Source organism: Lotus japonicus, chromosome 4, assembly GCF_012489685.1.
Source record: "Lotus japonicus ecotype B-129 chromosome 4, LjGifu_v1.2".
NCBI classification, from domain to species: Eukaryota; Viridiplantae; Streptophyta; class Magnoliopsida; order Fabales; family Fabaceae; genus Lotus; species Lotus japonicus.
In genome coordinates, this window is record NC_080044.1 from 75,386,119 (window position 1) to 75,413,012 (window position 26,894).

General features: G+C 36.0%; 5 protein-coding genes across 6 annotated transcripts; 2 read left to right on the plus strand and 3 right to left on the minus strand.

The window, feature by feature from the left end:
• Positions 1-1,280: 1,280 nt before the first annotated feature.
• Positions 1,281-3,167, plus strand: LOC130714690 (probable polyamine transporter At3g13620). Its single transcript, XM_057564612.1, has one exon. The coding sequence runs from the start codon at positions 1,541-1,543 to the stop codon at positions 2,966-2,968; it is 1,428 nt and encodes a 475-aa protein (XP_057420595.1). The 5' UTR covers positions 1,281-1,540; the 3' UTR covers positions 2,969-3,167.
• Positions 3,168-4,763: 1,596 nt separating this feature from the next.
• LOC130712046 (probable polyamine transporter At3g13620) lies at positions 4,764-6,856 on the plus strand. Its single transcript, XM_057561872.1, has one exon. The coding sequence runs from the start codon at positions 5,283-5,285 to the stop codon at positions 6,702-6,704; it is 1,422 nt and encodes a 473-aa protein (XP_057417855.1). The 5' UTR covers positions 4,764-5,282; the 3' UTR covers positions 6,705-6,856.
• Positions 6,857-8,725: 1,869 nt separating this feature from the next.
• LOC130711132 (uncharacterized) lies at positions 8,726-12,359 on the minus strand. Of its 2 annotated transcripts, XM_057560628.1 has the most exons (13): positions 11,969-12,176; positions 11,795-11,890; positions 11,604-11,681; positions 11,386-11,466; positions 11,073-11,292; positions 10,930-10,988; positions 10,487-10,536; positions 10,304-10,391; positions 9,945-10,211; positions 9,743-9,835; positions 9,523-9,627; positions 9,282-9,398; positions 8,726-9,200 (listed from the first exon to the last, which is right to left on the minus strand). In XM_057560628.1, exons 1-13 carry the CDS (start codon positions 12,032-12,034, stop codon positions 9,135-9,137), a joined length of 1,386 nt encoding a protein of 461 aa, XP_057416611.1. In that variant the 5' UTR covers positions 12,035-12,176; the 3' UTR covers positions 8,726-9,134. The 2 variants fall into 2 exon arrangements, with proteins under 2 accessions (XP_057416611.1, XP_057416612.1); XM_057560629.1 differs by lacking the exon at positions 8,726-9,200 and having other exon boundaries at positions 9,743-9,807; positions 11,969-12,359.
• A 1,329-nt stretch (positions 12,360-13,688) lies between these two features.
• On the minus strand, positions 13,689-15,177 carry LOC130711134 (F-box/kelch-repeat protein At2g44130-like). Its single transcript, XM_057560630.1, has one exon. It carries the CDS (start codon positions 15,020-15,022, stop codon positions 13,976-13,978), a length of 1,047 nt encoding a protein of 348 aa, XP_057416613.1. The 5' UTR covers positions 15,023-15,177; the 3' UTR covers positions 13,689-13,975.
• A 5,890-nt stretch (positions 15,178-21,067) lies between these two features.
• LOC130715066 (probable CoA ligase CCL12) lies at positions 21,068-26,713 on the minus strand. The gene is made up of 14 exons (XM_057565066.1): positions 26,263-26,713; positions 26,041-26,170; positions 25,684-25,943; positions 25,164-25,365; positions 24,971-25,011; positions 23,942-24,070; positions 23,703-23,776; positions 23,407-23,627; positions 23,202-23,296; positions 22,911-23,127; positions 22,525-22,650; positions 21,850-21,948; positions 21,546-21,752; positions 21,068-21,451 (listed from the first exon to the last, which is right to left on the minus strand). The coding sequence occupies exons 1-14, from the start codon at positions 26,550-26,552 to the stop codon at positions 21,338-21,340; spliced, it is 2,205 nt and encodes a 734-aa protein (XP_057421049.1). The 5' UTR covers positions 26,553-26,713; the 3' UTR covers positions 21,068-21,337.
• Positions 26,714-26,894: the final 181 nt, after the last annotated feature.

The window sequence follows — 26,894 nt, forward strand, 5'->3', positions numbered from 1 at the left end:
CTATATCTTTATCTCTACTCATCTTCGCTCTTTCTCTCTTCTCGACCTATCTCTCATCTAAACCAAACAAAAACATAAATGAGTATTGACTCGGACTTGGCTTGTAGCATTTAACTCTTGAAATTTGGGTGTGCGAGTTTCCACTCTTGTGCATCTTGGTTAACTTAGATTCATGATCTTATTGTAGGTTTTTCTCATATTATCTAGGGTCATGTCTTTTAGGAGGCCAACTCTACGAGGGCGTCTTAACTAAATTTGGTTTAGACCTGGGGTGCCTTACGCATTTTTTTTATGTTCTTCCTAGTTTTGTTTTGTTTTTACTTAATAGTTTATCTACGTTTTACAGAAGAGTGTATAGTTTTTCTTTTGTTATTTCTTTGACCGTTTTAGCCCGCATGGTTCATCAAGAAAAAAATTCTAAATTAATTCCTATAAAAGAATCATTTTCAACATATTCATGAATTTTTTAATTTTATTTTAGGTCGACCCAAATGAGTTTTTCCTGTCCACATGTCATCAATTTTATGAAGTCATTTTTAATCCTATGTATTACTTTTATTTGTATCCAAAGTCCAAACATGCTCACAATAGCCTAAACATGTTAAATTGGAATGTCAAACCCAACCAAATTTTAACCACGTGATCGTCCAAACTATGCGGATTATATCCAGAAATAATTGAAGGAAGAAAGTTAGATCAAATTTCTTATACCATTTTCATAAGCTATCCATTCAAATCAAACTATAATAAACAGATTTTATTTGGCAGCTATTAAGACACGTAGGTAGTACTTAAGGTAGATTTTTGGTGATGTTCAGTATTTGAATATTGAAATTTAAACTTTCCTTAACTAACTCGAAACTACTTAACAGAGAATATTATTTCTTACTTTATTACATTAAAAAAAAGGTTTCACTAAAATTAAACGTAAGATTGATGACTTTCTTTCGCTACAATTTCGGGAACCAGCAAATACAGTACACGTTAAGCAACATGACTCACCGCTGGTAGAGTACAAGCATGAAATGTGCTAGTTAGTGAATGAAATAGACGCAACTAGTTGATATCTTATTACATCTTCCACACAAAAGATTATTGTATTTGAGTCGGTAACATTTACATGACACATATTCTCGCGTTGTTGCATTTAACATTTCCACCCTACCTTTTTTAAAAGAAATGTACCACCCGAACAAACGACACATAACAAACAACCCATTAGTGATGGAATCTATTGAGCTGAAAACAACCACATGTTGTTGCATTTAGCTCCTAGAGCAAAAAAAATTCCAAACATAAAGGTTGAACCCCACCTTATTTAAGAAAAATGTACCACATAACAAGCCACCCATTAGTGGTAGAATACATGTTTGGAATTACGGTGAAACTCGGGATGAAGACAAAATCACGTTGAGCAATCGTGATTTTCCGGTGTGTATCTAAACATACAAGAAATCTTTTCAAACTTGTAATCATTGTTCTTCATAAAGGCAGCCTTGCCTTTTACTATTAGTCCCTAATCATTGCACATTACTCACAAATGGAAGACACACTTTACTCTCCAACCCCAATTTCCCAGCAACATCTTCTTTCTGACCACACAGATGATCCAGCTCCAATCCCCAATCCCAAACCACACAAGAAGCTAGCTCTTCTCCCACTCATCTTCCTCATCTACTTTGAAGTTTCAGGTGGCCCTTATGGTGAAGAATCTGCAGTTGGTGCTGCAGGGCCTCTCTTTGCCATCCTTGGCTTTGTGATCTTCCCTTTCATCTGGAGCATCCCAGAGGCTCTTCTCACAGCAGAGCTAGCCACAACCTTCCCTGGCAATGGTGGATTTGTCATATGGGCTAATGAAGCCTTTGGACCCTTTTGGGGCTCCCTCATGGGCTTCTGGAAATTCTTCAGTGGGGTGATAAACCTTGCCTCATACCCAGTTCTCTGCATAGATTATCTCAAGCTTGTAATTCCAGCTTTATCCTCAGGTTTACCTCACTATGTAGCCATATTCCTCTCCACTTCTGTGCTATCCTTTCTCAATTACTCTGGTTTGGTCATAGTGGGGTATACTGCAGTTGCTCTGGGAGTTATTTCCCTTTTCCCTTTTGTGTTGTTGTCTTTGTTTTCCTTGCCCAAAATTGATCCTAGCAGATGGGTTAGTTTAGGCCAGGAGAAAAAGGATTGGGCACTTTACTTCAACACAATCTTTTGGAACTTGAATTTTTGGGACAATGCTAGTACTTTAGCTGGTGAAGTTGATCAACCACAGAAGACATTCCCAAAGGCTTTACTCTCTGCTGGATTGCTTACTTGTTTGGCTTATATAATTCCTTTGTTAGCTGCAACTGGTGCTATGCCACTTGATCAAAAAAATTGGGTTGGAGGGTATTTTGCTGATGTGGCTGGGATCATTGCTGGGAATTGGTTGAAATATTGGATGGAAATTGGGGCTGTTTTGTCAATTATTGGACTCTATGAAGCTCAATTGAGCAGTGCTGCATATCAGCTTCTAGGTATGGCAGATTTAGGATTCATACCTAAAATATTTGGGGAAAGATCAAAGTGGTTTAACACTCCTTGGATGGCAATTTTGGTGTCAACAGTGATAGCAATGGGTGTGTCTTTCTTAACTTTCACAGAGATTATATCTACTGTGAATTTCTTGTACAGTTTGGGGATGCTTTTGGAGTTTGCTTGTTTTCTTAGGTTGAGGAGAAAATTTCCAACATTGAAAAGGCCATTTGAGGTTCCATTGGGATTATTTGGTCTGGTTCTAATGTGCTTGGTTCCTTCTGTGCTTTTGGTTTATGTGATGAGTGTTGCTACTAAAATTGTTTATGTGGCTAGTGCTTTCTTAACCACTTTTGGGATAGGGCTCTATTTTTTTATGAACCTTTGCAAGTCTAAGAGGTGGATTGAATTCAGTAAAGTAGGAGATAAATTGGAAGAAGAGGAGGATATGATATAGAACTAGCTCATTCTTGATGAAATACTAGTTGTCATCATCATTATTTTTTACTGAACAAAATTGTAATGTTGGTTTTATCTCATTTTCTTTTGGGTTTATGAATCCGATAGCCATATTGTATGTATATTTGTTCATGAGAAATTGAATGATAGTTTACCTTGTATTAGACATGATAATATAATATTTATAAGTTTATCTATTGTTATGGTTAAGAAATTTAAATTTAAAATCAATTTAGTCCATGAAAATATCAATTTTAATTGAGTTATGATATATGCACACTTCCACTTTTTTTTCCACTTTCATTTCTATCTATTTCTCTTTTTTCTACCATAGGAAACCCAAATAATAATAACAAAAGATAGTTAAAATTTGTTGAAGATGGTATGATACCTGCGACAAAAATTATGAATGTCTCGAGAAGGAAAATAAAACAAACTAGAATAATACACCGTGTAAATGCACGGGACTTCTATTTTAATTTTTTGCATTTACTAAATGAATATGAATATTAAAAGTATATATCACATTATAAAATTCCCAAAATATTGTGGCCTCGTTTGATCGATATATCTGTTGAAGCAAACTTAGAGTTACTTGTTAATTTGTTTAAGAATCAATCAATGTCATTTTCACTTTGAAGAGGACAAGTAAATTATTTTATACTGTAAAAGAATAACTAAGCACCTAATGGTAATTGGCGTCTAGGTTCAGAATGTGGAGATTCATGAAACAATGTCGAATTTGACCCAGAAAAAACTTGAAATGTGTCCCTAATAGCGTCTTCATTCTTCAACTGAAGTGTTATTATTGTTTTTTTTTTCTAAAAGGAAGATATGTTAACAAACATTTAGCTTGTTGTAAGATGTTTCTGAAATATAATCAAGAGGTGATAGGGTTAGTGGGTAAAGATGGACCACTTCTCCTTTGTATGTTGTGCGCTCGAGTTCTGCGATCTAACATGAAATACTAACACTCAGTTTGGTAGAGAAGTAAGAGGTAAAAAAGAGAGAAAGAGGTGAAAAATATAGTAGATTTATAGGTTGTTTAGTATGATAAAAATAGAAGATAGATATACTTTATCTATTTAAAAAATTTATTTATGGTACATTTCTAGCGGTTTTTGACACATTTCTAGTAGTGTCTTATTGACTTAAGCGTTGTAGGTAGAGCTAGGTAAACGAGTCGAAGTCCGCAGGCTGGCCCGCGAAACCGAAGACTAGTGCGGGCTATAGTCCAAAAAATAGAGCAACGCTAAAATGCGGGCCTACACGGAGCGGGCCAGCGCGAGGCAGGCTAATACAGGCAGGCCTACGAGGGAAAAAAGGTGTAAGAGAGGCAAAAGCCCACATGCTAGCCCGTGAAACCGCGGACTAGTGCGGGCTATAGCCCGAAAAATAGAGGACCGCTAAAATGCGGGCCTACGTGGGGCGAGCCAGCACGAGGTGGGCTTGTACGAGGCGGGCCAACCCGCGTACCCAGCTTTAGTTGCAGGTATCTACCTATCGTGAAATATGAGAAGAATGAGACTCTTCTATAGAGGAGCAGTTTAATAATCCGAATATAACAACATTTTCACATTACCTATGTCTTATACTTAGGTTCGAATTTTCCTAACCCGAATAAATTCTATATGTGCGGTTATTACTATTGTGAAATTGAAACATAACACATAGATAGAAAAATGAGCAGATAAAGAAATCATTGCAATAATAAAATATTAAGATAGTTGGTATCTCAATGTTATAAAAAGGAGTTAATGCGAGTGACTAAAAATAGCCATATTCCCAAGTCACGAGGATGAAAGTGAAATGTTATAAAAAGATGAGGACCAAAACCAAATAACACTAATTTTGTAGACACAACACAAGCAGTAGATTTGATAGCGAGGAGATGATTCTATTGTTCCACATATGAAGATGGCGAATTATCCTCTAGTCTTCAACAAAGGAGGATGCGATGGCGATCACCGATGTGAATGTGCAGCCGCAACGGTAGCAGCAGCGGAGGCGGCGGCTATGGTGGTCGGAGAGACATAGTGTTGTCGGTAGAGTGAGATTTGTTACATTACATGATCAAATTTCTTCCAATTTTTTTATTATTATATCTGATTATTAATTCTGCACTATACCAAAAAGGGTTGACAAAATCAAAATCAAGATTGATGAATTATGTAACATGACTTGGTCTTGTTGGGTAGATAGAGAACAATCATGAAATGTTCTGAGACAACCATATCTTACTAGAATCATATACTCATCATCATCATAAAGTCTTCAACTCTTAGTTTCAATCCAATCCACAGTACTCTTACATGGAAGAATCTCAAAGTTCCCAGCAACATCTTCTATTAGATCACAGGGCAGAGGCAGAGGCAGAGAATCCAAGCTCCAATCCCAAACCACCACACAAGAAGCTAGCTCTTCTTCCTCTGATTTTTCTTATATATTTTGAGGTTGCTGGTGGCCCTTATAGTGAAGAGTATGCAGTGGGAGCAGCAGGCCCTCTCTTTGCCATCCTTGGATTTGTGGTCTTCCCTTTTCTCTGGAGCATCCCAGAGGCTCTTCTCACTGCTGAGCTAGCTACAACTTTCCCTGGTAATGGTGGGTTTGTCATATGGGCTAATGAAGCCTTTGGTCCCTTCTGGGGCTCTCTCATGGGTTTCTGGAAGTTCTTCAGTGGGGTTATCAACTTGGCTTCATTCCCAGTTCTTTGCATAGATTATCTCAAGCTTGTGATTCCAGCTTTGTCTTCAGGTGTGCCTCACTTTGTAGCCATATTTCTGTCCACTTCTGTGTTGTCCTTTCTCAATTACTCTGGCTTGGTCATAGTTGGGTACACTGCAGTTGCTCTGGGAGTTATTTCTCTTTTGCCTTTTGTGTTGTTGTCATTGTTTTGCTTGCCCAAAATTGATCCCAGCAGATGGTTGAGCTTGGGTCAGGAGAAGAAGGATTGGGCACTCTACTTCAACACCATCTTTTGGAACTTGAATTTTTGGGACAATGCTAGTACTTTAGCTGGTGAAGTTGATCAACCTCATAAGACATTTCCAAAGGCTTTGTTCTCTGCTGGGTTGCTTACTTGTTTGGCTTTTCTAATTCCTTTATTGGCTTCCACTGGGGCCATGCCACTTGATCAACAGAGTTGGGTTGGTGGGTATTTTGCAGATATTGCTGAGATAATTGCTGGGAAGTGGTTGAAATATTGGATGGAAATTGGTGCTGTTTTATCAATTATTGGCCTTTTTGAAGCTCAATTGAGCAGTGCTGCATACCAGCTTCTGGGTATGGCAGAGTTAGGATTTTTACCTAGAATTTTTGGGGAAAGATCAAGGTTTAATACTCCTTGGATGGCAATTTTGGTCTCAGCAGTTATAGCAATTGCTGTGTCCTTCTTAACATTCACAAAGATTATATCTACTGTGAATTTCTTGTACAGTTTGGGGATGCTTTTGGAGTTTGCATCTTTTCTTAAGTTGAGGAGAAAATTCCCAGCATTAAAAAGGCCATATAAGGTTCCACTGGGATTCCTTGGTGTGGTCCTCATGTGCTTGGTTCCATCTGTACTTTTGATCTGTGTGATGGTTGTTGCTACCAGAACTGTTTATGTGGCTAGTGCCTTCTTAACCTCTGTTGGGATAGGGTTGTATTTTTTGATGAATCTTTCCAAGACCAAGAGGTGGATTGAATTCAGTAAGGTGGGAGATAAATTGGATGAAGATGACAATGCTATATAGAATTTGGGTAATGATCGTTACAAGTATGATTGTATCACATTGTCATATTTGGTTTTTTTTTTTTCTATGTATAATTCTGCAATAGAAATTGGATTCTCCTTGGTCATCAATGAATTTTTCATTTATAATTTGATGGGCAACCGTCTGAATGACATTAGATTCCACAATCAATTTGGAAACTATTATTGTTTAGTTTGATTTGTTGTTTTCTTTGAAATGGGAAGTTCTCCATTCCAATTTTATGTGTTATATTGTATTTGAATATATCAGAGAAAGATGGAGTAATATTAAGGCTTAAATACTCTAGGGGTCCCTGAAATTGTACCCCGTATCAAAATAAGTCCCTGAAATTTTTTTTTCCGATTCCGGATCCCTGGAATTGTTTTTTTAATCAGAATAAGTCCCTACGCCGGAGAAGACAGTGGTTGACGACGGCGGTCATGGCGGCGCTACGACCAGGGTGTTGGGCCGGCTTCGTCTCGTCCTCAGGAACTCAGTGGTGGTGGTCTCGTGGGCTGGGTCGTCACAGTTGAAGAGAAAAGGTCAGTCGCAAGTTGATTTCTTCTCGCCGGAATTTATGGAGCTTCTCGGTTTCTTCGTTTTAGCTTTGTTTCTTGCGATTTCTTCGCCCAGATCAGATATATGAAGGTCTAGGAGTGTTTTAAACATGTTATTTCATGGTTTGTGGAAACAATGAGGAGGCAACCACTGTCTTCTCCGGCGTAGGGACTTATTTTGATCAAACAAATTTTTCTAGGGACCCGGAATCGGAAAAAAAAATTTCAGGGACTTATTTTGATACGGGGTACAATTTCAGGGACCCCTAGAGTATTTAAGCCTAATATTAATTATGAATATGGTCAAAGTTTTTTGAAGATGGGATCCAGATATCAAACTAAAATAATAGCCTCATTATGCACGGGACTTATTTTATTAGACGATAAGAGTGTTCTCCATGATTGGGGGGGTAGGGCTGAGATGTCATAGCTCATCAACAAGTTAGTGTTCTCAAAAGTCAACCTTATGTTTATATAAATTTTGTTAAGATGTGGCAAAACAGGCCAGCCTACACCGCAGAGTCCCCGCCCAACTGTCAACCCGCCCAGTCTCATATTTGAGAAGTAGGTCGATAATGCACCTTGCCTTGTTTTACCACGAGTTGGCATGTTAAAAATAAAAATTTATGATTTGTGAGTTATTGACACTCAACAGTGCGAGATGAGCAGTCTAAAACAGGGTGAGTTGACATATTAACCCACGAGTTTCCTTCATGATCTACAGGCTGCAGCTATCTCACATGCATTGTTAAATTGTAATAGCCAATCTGCTCGCCATATCATCGCCAATCCAAGCTTCCATGAACTCACAGAGCATATCGAAATTGATTATCAATTTATCACGTTGTCTATGAGAAATTACAAGTTGGTCTTTTTCACCAAGTTACTACCTATCTCTATTCATGCTCAATTGGCACACTTACTCACTAAACCTTTAAAATCCCGGATTAATAGTTTCTATTTGTTTAATTAAATCAAGCTATTTAGTTTTTTGCTTGTAAGCGTTAGTTATGAGGTAGGAAGTTAGTTTTTAGTCAGTTACATAGTTCATTTTCTGTTGACCAGTTATTAGTTAGTTAGCTTCTATAGCTTTGATCAGTTTGCAGTTAGTCAGCTTCTATAGCTTTGATCAGTTTGCAGTTAGTAAGCTTCTATAGCTCCTGTAATTGCACTCTATATATATATGGATCAGTATCAATGATCACAAGATCAATGAGTTAGATTAAATTCTTCAAAAAACTCTATCTTGTTCCTTTCATTTCAGCTTTACTGCAATCCAAGGATATACATGACCAGGTTGCATGTATTGGGCGATAATCAAGTAACATTAGTCCTCTTAAATTTTTTACCAAAATCATCTTTAAAAAATTGAAGCACCACCAAATTTATATTGATGGAAAACTATACTGACAGACGAATGAATTTGAAAGATCAATGAAGTGACATGCAAGCCACCCAAGCAAATACAAAGTCATCCTCAACATTATCACCATTCTCAATAGTACTATATATTTGATCAATACAAAACTGATGGCTCAGGATCATACCACTTTACTACAGCAATTAGACACCAACCATCAAATCTATTGTAACATGGATTTTGAAGGCAGAAAACTATCGTTAAGAGGAAACAATGGGTGGTCATTTATACAAATAAAACCTCAACACCAAGTGAAGGCATTTTCAAACTGCGTAGTAAGAAAATGAAAATGCAAAGATAGAAATACAAATTGGAAGTATTAGAATTTCCTCGCTCCTCCTGCCAAGATCACCAGATTGTAAGCATTGCCAGCAAAAGTCTCAAAATTTGCTGGAACCTCTGCTTAAAGTCAATTTGCTATGTATTTCCCCACCCTGGATTTTCACATCTGTTTCATTTCTTAGCCAACACCTCCCCTTTGTAATCACTACCAGCAGTGACCACGAAACCTGCTCCAACCTGCAAATACAGGTAATGTCACATTGCAATTGAAAAATTGTAATAATGAAAAGAAAACAAAGAAAAGGAGAGATGAATTACTTGACAATCTTTTAGCACAGCACGTTCTTGGAGCTGTACGTTGCTGCAGATAACAGAACCTTGAATTGAACAAGAGTCTCCAATAGTAACATGATTCATCACTACTGAATTAACAATCTGCGTACATAAAAACAAATGGAAGAAAACATCAAATTATTGAATGAATCATTGTCACAGATAAATCAAAAGATGCAAGAACTAACTTTCTGCTAATTTGAATTAATAAGATAGCACTTCCCACCTTAACATTCGCACCTATCCTGCAGTGACGGCCAATGACAGACCGTTTTACACTGCATTTGTCACCCATCTGTGAACCTTCCCCCAGCATACAATGTGGTCCAATCTAAAATCACAAATGTGGGAACTTCAAAATGGGAAAACCAAAAACAATGCTTCTGAAACTGTATACCAGATTACCAGACAGAACAATTAAGTCCTCTGCAGTGCGTTTAACTCACAGTGGTTTTTGCCCCCAGCTCCGCAGTAGGATCGATAAAGTTATTATGAGCGGAGAAGGAATACCCTGACAAATGATTGGATTCTCCTATTAACTGTCAAAGTAAGAAAATGAATAAAAACCGCAGCAAGAAAAACTGTTACCAAAGAAAAATATAAAACATCAAGTATTGGATTAAAGCCGTAACAATGTATCTCACTCACATCTCTGTTTATGTCGCTGTATGCTTGTATAGAATTTAGACGAGCACAGTACTTGCCACTTCCAGCAATATAAACACAGCATTTATGGGTTTTTCGAGCAGAAGTAGGACCATAACCATTAGGACCCAGAGCATGTCGTTGATGAAAAGTCAGTTCAGATGCATTAGCAAGTATTTGAGATAGCATTTGCTGATTGCTTTGAGAAATAACCTTCTCATTTCCATTTTCTTCTGCTTGCGGACTACCATTTAATAATACTTCTGATTTCTAACTCTCATTTAGAAAATTTGAACCAGGTTAGAATCCTTAAAAGTGTAATGTCCCTTAACCCATCTCTGCAAAAACATTAAACAACTAACCAGTTGGCTCCGGACAAGATATGGCAATACGTCATGCTTCAAGCTATGAAATGCAACCTTCTCATCTAGAACTTCTTGTAAAACTGATCTGCAAGAAAATTAATTTTCAGACTTTCAGGATACAATCATATGAGTAATTTAAGATTTAGAACATAGCGGCAGCTAAAATGTAAATGAATATACCTTTTAAATGCATACAAGTGGGCATCCATTAGATCAGCTCTTATTTCTATCTACATGGGGGACACATGATAAAAAAAAATAGTAAGAAAAAACAAAGAGAAATAAGAACCTGCAAAAGTCTTTCATTCAATTTTCAATTCCTCGGATGACAAATTCATATTTCCACTTAAAGAGGTTATTTCTATACAGTATAACATTTTTCTTAGACTGAACGTACGCATAATAATAACTCCCCATCTCTAGACAGAAAAGAAATCCATTAATAATTTTGGACAATGTGCTGAATAAGAAATGCAATAAGCCAATAATTGCAAATAGCAGAAAAATGTGATTGATAGAACTGTTTTAGAGCAGACACTTAATTTTCACACTAGAAAAGCCATGGTTTTTTAACATCAAATAAATTCTACGCAGGTTGAGAGACAAGGAAGAAAAAAACACACCTGTCCGGCTGCACGGAGAATGCTCTTCTGAACTCGAAGATCTTTTTCAACTTCAGCTCCTGAAAAAGAGCTGTGACTTGTGAGAATCTACCTCAAAACACAAACAGTAAATTCCATACGTAAGGGAAAGGCATAGATCTAACCAGTTGCTATGTGAAGTAAAAACTGTTTAGTTGGGTCCAGCCCTATTAAATCATAGCGTCCAGGCTTCTTGGTTTTATCCTTCCCGCCAGACGAGACCGACTCCGAAGGTCCACTAACAGGTGCAGGGCAAAGCATCGCAGTGACAACCGCGTCATGCCGTCTATGAGCAGCTGCAACAGCACCAAGCGGCACATCAGAAACAACATCACCACTAATAACCTGCAGAAAATTAACACAACCATGACGATCAACATTAATTCGACCTCTACAAGTTACGAGTCAGAGTAAAGGGATATATATTCAGTTATTCACCAAAATGTCTTTAGCAGTTAGGTGGCGTGCAATGGCCCGAATCGCACCGGCTGTTCCCACATCCTCAGGAACCGCAGCAACCTGGAACATTTTTCAAATACAATCAATAAAATCACACAGTTGGACAGATTATCAAAACATTAAGGTAAAAATTGAATAAGGTGTCACTAATTGAAGAACAATTTAATGATTTAACTGAATCTTATATGGATTATTACCTCGACGTGGAGGCGATCAGCATAAGCTCCAGAAATCCAACCTCCAACATGAAGAGCGGCGTCTTCGCCTTCAACTACCTACTCAAATCAAATCAAAACACTCACTACTGCTACTAATTTTGTATTGTTTGCCCTACCTATGAAATATGCACACAAAAATTAAAGAAAGAAGAGAAAAATGGAGTAAGTACCACAATGAGATCTTTGAGGTTGCTGAGCTCCAGTAACTCAAGAACGTAAGAGAGAACTGGACGATTCGCTACCGGAAGTAACGCTTTTGGAAGCTCCTGCAAATGCAAAGCGAATTGAAATTGATTTTGCGAATTGAAGGAGAAGAATGAGATTGAGGAAGGTAGGTTAGGTACCTGAGAGACGAGAGGGAGGAGGTTCTTGGAGACGCCACCGCCGAGAACGACGACTTGGAAATCCATCGTCGCACCAAACAAACAAACAGGGTTTGAGATTTTCGGAGGGTTTTCTTTTTCTTTTTCTTCTTTCTTCCTTCTTTCTACTATTTCTCTCAAATCTCAATTACTACACAACCCACGCTTCACTAATATTCATTTATGTAAATAATTTTTATTCACAATAATATTTATATGCATAATTCTTTTCTATATAACTAAATTCGAAGGCTGATGAAAAAACTAAAAAGATTCAAATATAATAGAGTATTTTTTTTTAACTGTATAAAAGTTTTAAGATAGTGTTTTATTATGTTCTCCTTCATTCCACTCTTTTTTTTTACATAACTAAAAGTGTCGCATTTCATGAGTTCGATGTTCAGTTTCGTTTCATCTTAAAAACAAAAAAAAAAATCAAATACTTAACAAATGCAACAAAATAGAAGAAGGTGAGATGTCACACTTTCTTTGGATTTAAAGATAATGAGTCTCAGGTAAAGTGGATATTTCACCTCTCGTCTAAGTGTCAAAGTGACATGTTGCACCTCACGACTCATCATTACCGTACTTTTTAGAGATTGCATCGAATCAATCATCGCTAGTTGAAGATGCACACATAGTTATCTTCATGTACTAACTTGTGACAAGACACGACTTTTCTCATTTTGAAGAATCTCGGATGACAAATCGTGAGACTAAGCCTGATATGATCATCTCAAACACTTGCCTTATGAACTTATAAGCTTATCTCGGATCACGAGTGCATGAGTAAGGGGCAAGTCAAGCATCACATTTGTTTCAGATGAGAGAATTATCATAGATTTGAACATTTCAAGCATCTTAAACCATCAGATACTCATATTGGAATAACACTATTAGGATATAAAACAATAGGCACAAAACATTGGCCCATTTGTAACTATGTTCTATGTACTTGAGAAAAAAAAATTCACAATTATAATTATATCATATCACGCATTTATTCTCTGCAAATATTTTATAACTTATGTATATGCATGATATTATAATTATATCATATCACGCTAAGTCGTCCCACGTTAGGGACATCCCAGAGGGCCACGGTCGCCGCGGGTACCCTGACCGCTCCTGGTTAGGGTCCCCCGGAGCACTAATCAACCTACCTTGACTGCATCACTTGTTTAAGTTCATAAATTTTACAAGCAAACATGTACAATTTCACATGTGTTGTTTTTACGGATGCCTAAATATTACATGACATGTAGGTTGAAAATGAGAAGTTGAGGGAAACTTTCATATTAAGAGAAAGTGGGTGAGTTCGTGTTTTTATTAAGTAACATCATAAAAAGTACTTGTAGTACTTTAGGTAAGTTTTAGCCTTAAGGTAATGGTGTAATTAATTTTCTCTAGTAAGTACTAATAAAAGTACTCAATCTGTTACTAATTAATTATAAGACAGACCCATTAGAAATATTTCGGCACTTTTCTTATAATAACCCTACCAAATGTTAGAAAAATGTATTACTCTATATACAATTGCATTAGTTAAACTCATTGCACGGCTCAAATTCTATGAGCAAGTGAATCTAGAGATTCTCTAGTGTAGGTAATCCATGTCCACGTCTTCCAAGCTCAAAAAATTATGCAAATAGATGCAAAGCAGCGTATTATACGATGCAAGAGACTGGTCCATAAACTAAGATTACAATGCTAAATTGCCAAAGTTTTCTTCAAAAGATAAACAGTCTGTCTATCCATTTTCTGAAGTATATCTTGAATTTATCACATGTTTTAACATTTTTTCTTTTCCAAAACAAAACATTAGCAGCATCTGTTTTGTAACCTGGAAAAAGAAAAAATCAGGTTCTAACCTCCCACTTACTTTAAAAAAAAGAAAAGTAATCAAAATAACTACTTAACTAGCATTCTTTCCATTTGTGGAAGATGGCATATTCTCACTTCACTTTGCTTACACTAACTACTAATTAACTAGATTTCAACACAACACCCTGATTGAACAAACCCAGAAAACCCATCAGGCACACTCATCTTCTTCAATTTACACTTTTGCCCTTCCTCCATTTCAATCAAATAGAACCCATTTGATGATGACCCTTCATATTCGGATCCAGTCACCAACGCTCTCGACCCGACCGTCACACCACAAACACCGGATCGGAGCCCCGGGTCCACCCCGCTCCAATTCACCACCTTCCCGCTCTTCTCCACTCCAACGCAAGACCTGGGGCACCGACCCGGTTCCCAAACACCATCAACCCGCCTCCACTGACCCGACCCAATATCCAGCACCTCAGCTGACCCATCAAACGCTCCTTGCCTCTCAGTACCATAGCCGCTAACCACCCAGAACTCGCCGTCAACCACCGCTCCCTCGCACTCGTCACGCTCCCGACCCATCGGAGCCATCCCGAACCATTCATCCTTTTTCGGGTCATACGCCCACGCCGTGTTCAGCGCGTTCTTGTTCTCATCATGCCCGCCAGCAACATAAACCCGACCGTTACCCGACCCGGTCGCGAAGAACGACCGCTTCTCCGGCATGTCCCTCCCTCGCCGCCACTCACCCGTTCTGAAATCGTAGACGAACACCGCCGTGAGAGGCTCGTAGCTCGCCGGGTCCCACCCACCCATCAGCACAAGCTTCCCCTCGCAGCTCGCAAGTTGACAGAACAAAGGCAGCCCGGAAGAGTATTCCGGAACCGGGTCGACCCGGTCCCAGACAAAACTCTCCGGGTCGAACACGGTTATCCCGTAGCTCGGTGGCGATGACCCGTTTGCCTGTTTCTCTTCATTGTGCGGTGGCGGTTCTTGGGCTTGAACCAAGCAGGCGAGTTTTCTGGTGTGGCCGGTTTTCTTCCGGTGAGAGTAGAATTCATCGCTCTGGAACAAGCATTGCCACTGGCTGCAGACTCGGAGCGCGACTCGGTGTAACGAGTGGGGCAAGCGAGTGAGACACTCGAGACCGAGCTCACTCGGTAACCCGGGAATTAACTCGATGAACTCAGTGATATCCATGGTTTTTTGTTTTTGTTTTGTTTAGTTGATATTGAAGTGTGAGTGTGAAAGATTCGAAGGAGTTTGATGAAGCATTTATAGAGAGACCAGCCGTTAAGTACCGGTTCATCGAGTAGTCGCGTCCATCTGGTTGGAACAGTTGTGAGACTATTGTTGGATTTAGATAATTTCATGCCATTCATTTATATTGATCATTGATGGCATAGTTTAATGAATGATTAAATATGTTTTTTTCACTACAGAATTGAAAATTGGTCTACCAGGGGCATATTAGTAAGCAAAATTTGTTGATAAAAAACGAATAAAATAAAATGGACATAGCATTATATTTTTCCTAGGTGACAAAAAAGATATAGAACTATTGAACTCTTTCATACAAAAAAGAAATGTCAGTTTTTGACATTAATTATAAACTCCTTACAATTACTGTGTGACTGTCAACTGGGTCACATGACATGACATGAAAGTGGATAAGGCTGCATACGTGTGTAGGGAAACCCAAATTCATCTAAGACCTGCCTCGCGGCAGATAATGTATAGTACTATGAATATGATACTATCTTACGTACATATGCAATCATGCATTATGAATATATTTTTATAAAACATAGTAATTTTTTTAATTAATTTTTTTTTAAATATTCTATAATAAATTTAAAAATTTCAATGTAGAAAATTATGATTTTTTTTTTCGAAATTGAAAATTATGAAAGTTAAAAATTAACTTAAATATTTAATTTAATGATATTATTATATTTGACTTAATGTTGATTAATTGAAAATATGATATTAATTGAAAAAAAATAAGAAAAATAAAAATATATCTAATTTTAAAATATACTATCTCCGTTGCTAAGAAATTTACACTTAGCATTTTAAGACAGTATGAAATGATATTTTTTCAAGTAAGGTCCTTGTGGGAATAATAAATGAGAAAAAATAAAATACACTCTAAATGATAAAATATATAGGAAAACAATTAATATTTTTATGAAAATTTAAAAAAATTAATTGGACTTATTAATACATGTGTTTATTCTTTCTCCTCCAAACAGTTAAATTAGAACGGGGTAATATTATATATCTAATTATAAAAAACTGGTTAGACCAATGACCCACCAATTAAACTAGTGAGCCATTAGTCTGATATCTCGATTGAATCACTCATCGTTCCAGTTTTGAAGAAGAACCGCTACATGACACATGGGTCTTTTATAAGGCATTTTACCAAATGCTAATGAATCCATTAACTTCTTTAAGGCTTAACTTTTAATACAAACTAAACACACACTAAAAACACTACTATCTGACGGCATTCAAATGATGATCGAGCCCTGAATGTTTATAAAAAATGAAAATTACTATATATGATGACAAATTGACTTATGTAAATATCATAATTGTATGAGAAAGAAATGGAAGATTAAACTCATGAAAAGTAATATAAACATAAAGAGAGGGTAGCGTAGAGGGATTATAGGATGCGTTGCGAATTTGCATGACTTGGGAACTTGGAATTCAAAGAACTCGATAATGCATGCTTGAGAGAAAAAAGAGGGAAGGGGAGCAATTGAATTGTGATGACCGTGATTAGAGTAATGCCATATAGAGTGATTAGTGGGGAGTAATATATAGTACAAACACACTTTTACTTCTTTATCATGATTTTAAACGTTCATACTAATTTTTTGCTTGTTTCACGAAAGCAACCACAAGACTATGAATTGTGAAAGCACATGCTTCTTTATCATGATTTTAAACGTTCATACTAATTACATTTATGAGCATGCCGTGTAGTGATATGATAATTTTAAAGTTTCAAAAGAAATATTGCAAATATTTAATATTATATTAATTTAATACAATATAAATATTATCTTCTAGTAGTCAACTTAAAGTGTCAGAAAAAATTAAATTGTTCCTTTGTTGCTTCTTCATGAGGCGCTTCCTACAAATTGTCTCAGACATGTTCGTTTGCTTGCTGCTTTTCCTTTATGAAATTGTTGCTCGCTTGCTCGGGCAACCATGAAGCAGCTCTTCAATACTTCGTGATAGCTCTCATGTCTGTGAAATTTGGTTCAGGTGTGGTGTTTTATACATCTACAACGTTTTGGCTTAAAACTTGGAAAAAAATATTATGTTCACCAAAATTAAAATTGAGATGAGTGAAATTAAGGGGTTGTCTAAATGACCCTTGATTAAAATTGGGTTAAATCACCCTTTGATGAGGTGTTCCAATAATATTGTAACATGTGTTTTTATAAATTCCAACTCATTTCAATATTCTTTTTCTTTTATATTTTCATAATACTTATTTTATTAAATAATCTATTTGCACAATAAACCAATCAATTAAGATTATTTAACACATAACTCCTTTTAAAGAAAAACCCTAAGAATCCTTACGAAATTTATGAAGCTCTCCAAGCCATTTTTTTCTAACCTACCATAGCTGCAGCAGCACTAATGGTTTTAAAATATAAGAATAATTGTCGTATGGAACAACAATTAAATCAATTTTTTAAGTTTCAGAAAATAATAGTAAAACTATGTTGTGTCTAGCTAATTTTCATCTGACCATGATCACCGCTTTGCAATGTTGTAGCACTGCAACAATAATTGAATCTGGTATCAATCATATCCTTGTTGGTTGAGTTTTGCACACAAGATTAATTCCGGCAAGCCTTATTGATTTTCTTTGCCAGATCTCGTGATCAATTCCTTAAGCAAGGAGGCCAAGAAGAAGAGCGGGCAAAACGTATTCAGATCACATGGAAGAATTAAGGATTAGGGTTCTCAATTGTTTCTTTAGGGAAAAGGAGTTATGTGTTATTATCTTAATTAATAAAAATATAATAGATCAAATGGAAGAATTAGGGATTATGGTTCTCAATTGTTTCTTTAGGGAAAAGGAGTTATGTGTTATTATCTTAATTAATTGGTTTATTGTGCAAATAGATTATTTAATAAAATGAGTATTATAAAAATATAAAAGAAAAAGAATATTGAAATGAGTTGGAATTTGTAAAAACACATGTTACAATATCATTGGAACACCTTATCAAAGGGTGATTTAACCCATTTTTAATCAAGGGTCATTTAGACAACCCGTGAAATTAAATATAAAAAGTACAATTTTGTAAAATGAAAGTAGAATATTAATTAATATGGTTTACACCCATTGACAAATAAAAAAAAATAATTTGTAAGGATTTTTTTTTCGTGATGAAACAATTATGGTGAGGACATATGTCTCAGTCGGAAGTTGTGAAAGTGTTTTGTATTGTCATTTTACACAATCGTATTCTAAAATTTCAAATGCGTTTTTTAAATACTGAATTTTAGAATATGACATTGTCATTTGTAAAACAAAAACCGAATTCTAAAATTCGGTAGCTTAAATTTAAATACTGAATTTTAGAATCTCCAGTATATTTACTTTATAATTCTGGAAATTTAAATATACAAAGTGTATGTTAGAGTCTCACATTGGCTAGAGATGTGACCAAGTAAGTACTTATATATAGTTGTGCAAACCTTAATTCTTGAGCTAGCTTTTGGATTGAGTTAGGCTTTCCAATATGGTATCAGAGCCAATGGTTGTTTGACCATGGGCCTGGACCCCTATCCTAGATCCATTTGTTGTGGAGACCTCTCATATTTGAGCCACCCGTTTCATTCCACGCTCCATATATTCTACACTGGGTGTGAGAGGGTGTGTTAGAGTCTCACATTGGCTAGAGATGTGGCCAAGCAAGTGCTTATATATATATTGTGCAAACCTTAACTCTTGAGCTAGCTTTTGGGTTGAGTTAGGCCTTCCAATAGTGCAAAAGGTCGTCAAAATATTATACTAAATTTTAAAATTTGAGCTTAAATTTGAATACCAACTTTTAGAATTTTCAGTTGCTATTTGTTTACTATTTTGAAGACTTCAATTTACGGAATATAAAGCACAAAAAACTATACTGAAAGTTCAGTGTGCAAAAGCTATTTTGAGATTTATACTACCGAGCCCGTAAAAAATGAAAGCATTTTAATTTTTGAAAAACAATTTAAGCAAATATATTCTAAAAATTACTAAGCATAACCCAAGTGATACAGTGGTTGGAACAGGAGTGGTGTTTTTAAGAACCCCATGAATGCTTGTGGTCCAAGAGTAAAAACAAGCAAAATTTACCTCCTGGTTTCCAGAAGCATTTGATTTTCACATTGGATTTGGATGGTGAAACGACACAATTTGAAATTTCAGAAAGTACATATGAAATGGACATTCTCCTTATCTATCTCATTATCTCATAAATAAATAAAATGAAGTAGAGCTCTTTCTTTCCGTCAAAATCAATTTGGAAAACCACTCGTACATAGTTCAGGGAACGGTTGCATCATTTATAATTTGCTACCTAAGTGCCTATCAAAAACAAAATTCTAATTTGCATCTCATCTCTTTGCAGCCAATTGCATGTGAACATATATATCATATTAGGATATTGTCCTGTTTTCCCAGGACGATAGCTACCCAATCCAAATCAAATTAATTGTGTTTCATGTACGTTGGAAATCCAGAGGTGGCAAAAAGATTACGGCTTCATGGGGCAATAAATATGATATGAAGAAAGAGATTGAGTGTATGGTGAATGTCGTTAATCAGTGTTGGTGATTATGAATCATGACCATATAATTTTTTTTTGGCTACAAAGAAAGCACAGCCTAAAATGTGGGAGATGGTCTTATCAATTTAAGCTAGTGTTAAATTTGACCACACTCACTCAGTCTAACTAAAAAGTTAACTAATTGTGAGTTGGCTTATTTTCTGATTTTTTTTATTTAATTTTTTTATTATTATTTTTTGAAACAAAATTTCTTACTAAATATAAATATGTTTGTGTTTGGATTTCAGTTCATTTGTCACTTACCAACTCAACACACATTACAAAACTCAAAAAGTAGAAGTTAAAATTTCTTTTATGGGATTGAAAGTAGAAGAAAAATACTTTCAACTTGAAAGTAACACAACACACTAAGCCCCTAGGTCACGAATGTTCGATTATTAATACACACTCATGAAAATACTTTTAATCATCACCTGATTCAAAATTAATGAAAATTTGATGAAAAAAATGTAAAAGTAATAAGTACTTATGTGTTTTTTTTTTTAATCAAGCTCGTCTAGCTATTCTTGCATTGTCTAATTAAGAATCAAAATTTCCTAACTTAGTGTTGGGGAGAGTCACGGCGAGGACCCATGGGCCAAGGTCGAGGGGAAACACATAGGAGATCTTGGACACCACATCTTAACCCAAAACCTTAAGGCATTAGGTTTATGGGTCCATCTCCTTATAAACTCTCCCTCTTACCTTGACTTTTCCAATGTGAGACTTGACTCTAACACTTGATTCCAACAAACCTTGACTTTTCCAATGTGGGACTTGACTCTAACACTTGATTCCAACACTTAGGCTTTTTTTTGTGTGTGTGAACCTAACTTCCTAACTTGTCTCTCTTGTAAGCACATAGTACACATATTTGTTGTTATTGTTGTTGTCGTTGTTGATGTTGTTGTTTATTCTTTCCATTTAACATTCTAAATCTGGAAGCTTCTCTTTGCAAGTGTTAAGTTAGTTAACATGCCGACTTTCTTTAATCCACTGAGTTCTAGAAGATGTGGAATAGCCACACAAAAAAACCTTCTATAATTAAGAATAAAATTTTCCTAACTTGTCTCTGTTGTAAAGCACATAGTATTTACATCTAAAAACATGAAAAATATGATGTTTGGTTTTCTTCATTTCCACCATTCATATGGAATCTTATTCATAATATTTATAATTGGAACCTGTACCAAAAGTGGCCTTAAGTGTTTATAGCTTTAGCCCAAAAATATTTTTGAACATGTGAAAACTTCTGAAATATAGTGTTTCATGTGAAGGTGACCAAAATTTCTATGCCAAATCCATTTTTTGTTTTTAATGGTCGTAAAACAAGCTTGATCAGAAGGGTTTTCAGGAAACACTTTATAAAGATTTTGTCTCGAATTACAGAAAATAGAGAATTTCTAGTGGATGATTCTCTTATTATATGAAATGTCGGTTGAAATACAACTTCATAGCCACTATTACATAGTTGACTAATACTAAGGTTGTGTTTCATTCACTTGAGTACACTAGAATTTTCATTACACAAATTTTATTACAGATCAAGGACTTCACCTTCCAAAAATACATTCTAGTTATATTAGTAAAAATCTGCATATTTCCACATGAAATGAACTGAATCTTGATGCCTGGTGAGGTATGTTTCGAATTAACGATGACACTAAAGTTTGCTTTGAACTGATAGCTCACGCTTCATTTGATCCCTCAAAACTCTCCTTAGTAATTTGTTCGAAGCTGTTCGAGGAAACTCGGGCACAACTCTAACAAGGCTTACCTGTAACTCACAAAAAGAGTTGTTAACAATCAAATCAATAACTTTATCATTCAAATCATAGTGGTAATTGCTTAAAATCAACTAAGGAACAGACCTTGAACAAAGGATTAAGGTTGGTTTGAATGGCTTTAGAGAATTTCTTCTTCAGAGTTTCTGCATTGGAATTGTATCCTTTCTTTAAAACTACTAATATAATAAGTTGTTCTGGGCCTCCACTTGCAGGAGAAACACTTATTGCAGCTGTCTCCAAAATACATTCGTCAGCCCTATCGCAGACGCGTTCAATTTCTACCGAACTTGTCTGCATATCAGAAACAGAAAATTCTAAGAATTAAAAAATTTCCGACATAATCAGTTAAAAGTAATTTCCATTCTTATTCACTTATATGTGATGGTACCTTTATTCCACCAAGATTCATGGTGTCATCAGCCCTCCCTTGTACAATGAAATGGCCTCCAACAGTTCTTTTGATTATATCTCCATGTCTTCTAAGAACCTGCTAATACAAATACCATGTAAGACATGACAAGTTAAAGATAGATAAAACGTTGAAAAAGTAGATGACAACAATAATAGAATGAGAGTTTTTTTTTGGGGGTAAGCTAGAATGAGAGTAATTAGAATTATGATGCAGTTGCAACCAATTATAGTTTACAAAGGGATTAACTGAAAATCCTTGATTTGGATTGACTATTCTACAGTGCATTTGGATAGTGATAGCCCCCAGAGGTATTAACAGCATTTTGATACCCCTACTCTTGGAAACTTCCGAGTATTCCTATCTTCTCCAACTTTTCTGATTCCTATTTGTTATTTGGTAAAGATATACAAGCAAAATTGCAAACATATACTAGTATAATATGACCCCAAAATAGCATTTGGGATGTAATGAAAATTTGATTTAGGACCTTATAAATGCCATCAGGATGTAAGTAAACCACAAAACACTATGAGATTTAAAAAGATTATGCTGTCCTTTAAGAATGAAAGAACTAGTATTCAAAGATAGCTGAATTTAAATATGAAAATCATTTGTGACATTGATTCTAAGCATACTAATTGCAGCAGATACCTTTCCTTTGTAAATTGGCATGCCCTTAAAGTAAACCTCCTCATGATCAGCATTAAGCAATCTATCAGTTGATCCCATGTATACAGGGAATAAGCCCACTTCACCAACACAAGGAACATCCTCTGGCTGTCATATTGCCCAAAGAGATAAAATCAATTAGAAAGCCTAAATTTGTTTAAACCGAAAGATAGGGTTGCTAATATATACATGATAATGAACAATTATTGAAGATAACTTTGTCATCTATTAGGGGAATGCAACCCAACTAGGAAGAGTAAAAAATATCAAGAGAATTAAATAACAAGGAATGCAGTGTCAAGTAGATGGAAGCATAAGAAAATAAAATCATAGGATCAAAAATAGAAACTGTTTAGAAATGTTCTTACATAAGGAATTCCGTTTTCATCAAGGATGACCAAGCCAGTTGTCATTGATGCTGTGCTAAATGCTCCAAAAGCTTGATGCTGCAGTGGACTTCCCATTATGTAACTAGACGCAAGCTCAGTGCCTCCACAACATTCAATTATTGGTTTGTAATAAGATTTTGAAGAAAGCCAAAGGTCATCATCAACATTTGAAGTTTCTCCGGTCGAACAAAATGTTCTGTAGTGCATATAACCACAGTTTAATTCATTTTTCATATAAGTTAACTGCTATTCAAACTTACAAGTCATTACTTTATCTTTGTCCAATCCAATCCCTCCATACATTGCGTACTCTTCCAAGCTTTCACTATGCTTGGAACTGTTCCCAAAATGGTAACACCTGCATCCTGAATAATTGTAGTTAAATGAATAATTCCGTGCTTTGGCACAATATATCAAATTCTATTGATACAGAATAAAACATGACTATAGTAGATATTAGATATGAAGGACTCACCTGAACGAATTTTCCAAAACCATGGCCAAGAGGAGATCCATGGTACAGAGCAAGAGTAGCACCAGATAGAAAGCATGAATATATTATAGTCGGTCCCATCACCCATCCTAAATTTGTCGGCCAGCAATAGACATCTCCAGGTTGAAGATCAATGAAAGCCCATCCATCGGCAGCACTTCGCATCGGTGCAACTTGAGTCCAAGGAATAGCTTTTGGATCCCCTGGAATGCAAAATATGTAATTAGAAAGTATGATAATGGTATCTCTACTTGCTGTGTTGAAGGGAGAATCTTTACCTGTGGTTCCAGATGAAAAAAGTATGTTAGTGACAGAATCAATTGATTGGTAGAATGGAGAGTAATGATATGACCTGCCACGGTTAAACGTTAAGGTAAGAAAAAATGTAAGAGAAATTGTGCAACTTCGTTATTTTTCTGTTAGTGGGATCTTTAGCAGTAACTACTTTAGATAGGAAAAATAAACATTCATTTAGATGAAAATATGGCTTAATAGACACATTTTTTATGCACATTACCTGGGATTCTGTCTGCTAGAAGAAAGGAAACCCTTCCATGATAAGTCTTGCTCTCTTATTTTTACTCCTAAATCATCACCTATCACAGGGAGCACGATAACTTTACATGCAGCCGCCTCAATGACTCGACTACAAGGAGAAATATGCAGAATGAGGCCAGTGATGTACTTGTAAAAAGAACAGCATTGCATTCACACATGACTACAAGCACGCTTGATATATTTTGTCTTTTCAATTTTTGTTAATAGATAGTCTGTGAGCAGCATTCAAGCATCTAGAATACAAACTAAAGGCTAATGAGAGACAGTGGTGCATTTGTTTCAAACCAATATCTATTAAATAAAGTGTATACACATCAAAATTAAAAGAAAAAATAATAATAAAAGAAAATAGACATTTCCGGTAGAAGAGTCAAATTGAAGCATGATAATGCCCAAAAGTATGCTAATCAAAATGAAGAGGAAATATGTGATGAGATGAGGTAGATGAATACTACACATGTAACACATCCATTTAGCATGGAAAAGAATAAGCATTCATCTGATAGAATCCTTTGTTAGAAATTTAAGAATTTGAATAGGTAAAACAAAGTTACTTAAGAATGGCTGGGATTAAGATGTCATTTCTATTTTATAAGTGAAAATATATATCTGTGGCAAAAATCATTCTTTTGTGATCCTATGAAATAACTAGGTTCATGCCTATAACAAATGGCATAAAATACTTCAGCATGACCCCTGACACAAAATTTCATGTTCTAATAGATTATCATCTAAAAAACAAAGACTTCTAATTAGCACGTGGAACATAAAATTGAAACATTTAACAAATGATACTTTTAACAGAAGTTGAATTGGCAATTGTAACCGAAGTTAATGATAACAGGAAATAAGCTTGACTAGTAAAACTTAAGATGCCAATTGTCATCTTCTGATCAGGAAAAGTAGACACAACTCGCAAGTATCATAGCAGCACTCAGGTAAAATATGATTTCCATACTGCTACAAGTTAATGCAAACAAATTTTCACCTGTACAAAGGGAATTTCTTGCCACCTCTTGATATGAAATCCTGAAAACAAATTCAATCTGAATGAATAATATTATATGCAAAAACTGGTAACTGAGAAATAACAAAGACAATTCCAAACATTGAATTGCCCTATTGTGATAACAACAGCTTTACCATTGAAGTCCTAGGTAATACCAAATTTAAAAGATCACCTGTGTGAAAATACCCTTTGCTTTAGAAACACGCAGGCGAGTCGCAATTTCTTTTGGCGCAAAGCTATCAGCTATAGACACCACAACGCATCCTGCTAAAACAATGGCTAAATATATAATCACAGCATTGACTGTCATTTGCATGTCAATTGCGATCGCATCTCCCTTCGAGAATGTGGCATCTATTGCATTTGCTACTAACCTAGAAATAATATGGCAAAAACATGAAGAAAATAAACAATTCCATACAGGAAGTATGTAAAGGGATTACAGATTGAAAACTACTTCAAGTGTAAATCCAATATGAGTGGAAACAATAGTAAGATAACACACAAATCATTCTGATAAGTACAAAAACCAATCCAATGCAATGATGCAATTAAAAACACAGCTCTTCAAATGATTAGATTAACTGACACAGCACAAAATGCAATTTAAAGAAATAGTCAATAGATTAAACGCATCATATTAAGTCATATTATTGTGGTCCAAAAACCAAAAGGGTCAGGTGAGAGCTTACATTACTTGCAGCCTAAGTTGTTTGAGCGTGACGCGATTAACCTCAGACTCATCAAAACCTTCATCTCTCCAAACAATGGCTACACTGTCATCCTGTTTGTTTGGGTGCCCACTTGGTTGCAAACAGCATTCTGCAATATTCAGGACAGAACCGGGAAACCAAGTCCCTCCATGTTTTGAAGGGTCAGAGGTATCTAAAATGCACTTTGGAGGTTCAACAAATGAAAGTGAAAGCTCCTTGAGAACGAGGGACCAGTACACCTGCAAAGACAACAACAAACAATACATGTCAAAATTAAAGGAACAGAATGAAATAAAACTGTAAAAAAGACAGATAGTTAAAGGAGTTAGTAGTTGCCTGAGGGTGTTGAACAGAGAACTTTTGAAAAAGATGAAAACTAGAAATGGGGTCTTTGTAGGAAGGTCCTAAGAGCTTAGAAGCATGAGTTTCCATTAGACGACCCAGGTTGGTACTCCTGGACTGCTCACTGAACAAAATGAAAATGTGTAAATGAACAATAAATACATACATCAATATGTATAAGATTGAAATGAGTGAGATTGGTAGAAGAAGACTTACAGAGAAGGGAACCAATAAGGAGGGGGAGAAGCAGTGTTATCAGAAGAAGAAGAAGAAGAAGAGTGATGATCATAGAGAGAGTAGTATAGAAGCTGATGCAAGGGGTGAGGATAAGATGGCTTGAGAGCTCTCCGGGTGATAAGGTGGCGCCAGATTTCAGCTGGGTTGTTGGTGATGGTGAGGGAGAGGACATCCTTCAAAACAAGATCAAGTTGATTGGCTTCTGCTACTGATAATCCAGCATTCACAAAATCCTTCACTCCCAGCTCCCTTATGCTCTTCTTAGCCATCTCTCTCTTTGTCTGTTCCAACTTGGAAGCTTCAATGGGTTTTTGAATGGTGTTTTGGGAAGGAGATGATTGTTGATACTGCTGGGGTAGCTGGTTAGCTTGGATTGTGCGACAAAGTTGACCGTCACGCGATGTTTTTACATCACCTAACTCTGTCTCTTTTACTACTGTGTGTGTTGTCTGTTAGGTCCACGAAACTAATGAAAAAATTATTACATTCTCTAGCAGTCAATAAAACAACTTAAATTCTTTAATTTTATAAGTTTTTTTTTTTACTTAAATTAATTATACTCACTGATTACAAAATTCTATGGGTTATGATTATGCAGAGGGAACTGTAGA

Excerpts from the sequence above, each read along its gene's own strand:
- LOC130714690 (XM_057564612.1), top strand. The coding sequence starts at position 1,541 with ATGGAAGACACACTTTACTCTCCAACCCCAATTTCCCAGCAACATCTT.
- LOC130712046 (XM_057561872.1), top strand. The coding sequence starts at position 5,283 with ATGGAAGAATCTCAAAGTTCCCAGCAACATCTTCTATTAGATCACAGG.
- LOC130711132 (XM_057560628.1), bottom strand. The coding sequence starts at position 12,034 with ATGGATTTCCAAGTCGTCGTTCTCGGCGGTGGCGTCTCCAAGAACCTC. Across the intron at positions 11,467-11,603 it reads CTGATCGCCTCCACGTCGAG|GTTGCTGCGGTTCCTGAGGA; the intron begins GTAATAATCCAT and ends AAAATGTTCCAG. Across the intron at positions 10,537-10,929 it reads TTCTCCGTGCAGCCGGACAG|ATAGAAATAAGAGCTGATCT; the intron begins GTGTGTTTTTTT and ends TCCCCCATGTAG.
- LOC130711134 (XM_057560630.1), bottom strand. The coding sequence starts at position 15,022 with ATGGATATCACTGAGTTCATCGAGTTAATTCCCGGGTTACCGAGTGAG.
- LOC130715066 (XM_057565066.1), bottom strand. The coding sequence starts at position 26,552 with ATGGCTAAGAAGAGCATAAGGGAGCTGGGAGTGAAGGATTTTGTGAAT. Across the intron at positions 23,128-23,201 it reads TTGGATTGGACAAAGATAAA|AACATTTTGTTCGACCGGAG; the intron begins GTAATGACTTGT and ends TATGCACTACAG. Across the intron at positions 21,949-22,524 it reads TGCCAATTTACAAAGGAAAG|GTTCTTAGAAGACATGGAGA; the intron begins GTATCTGCTGCA and ends TTGTATTAGCAG.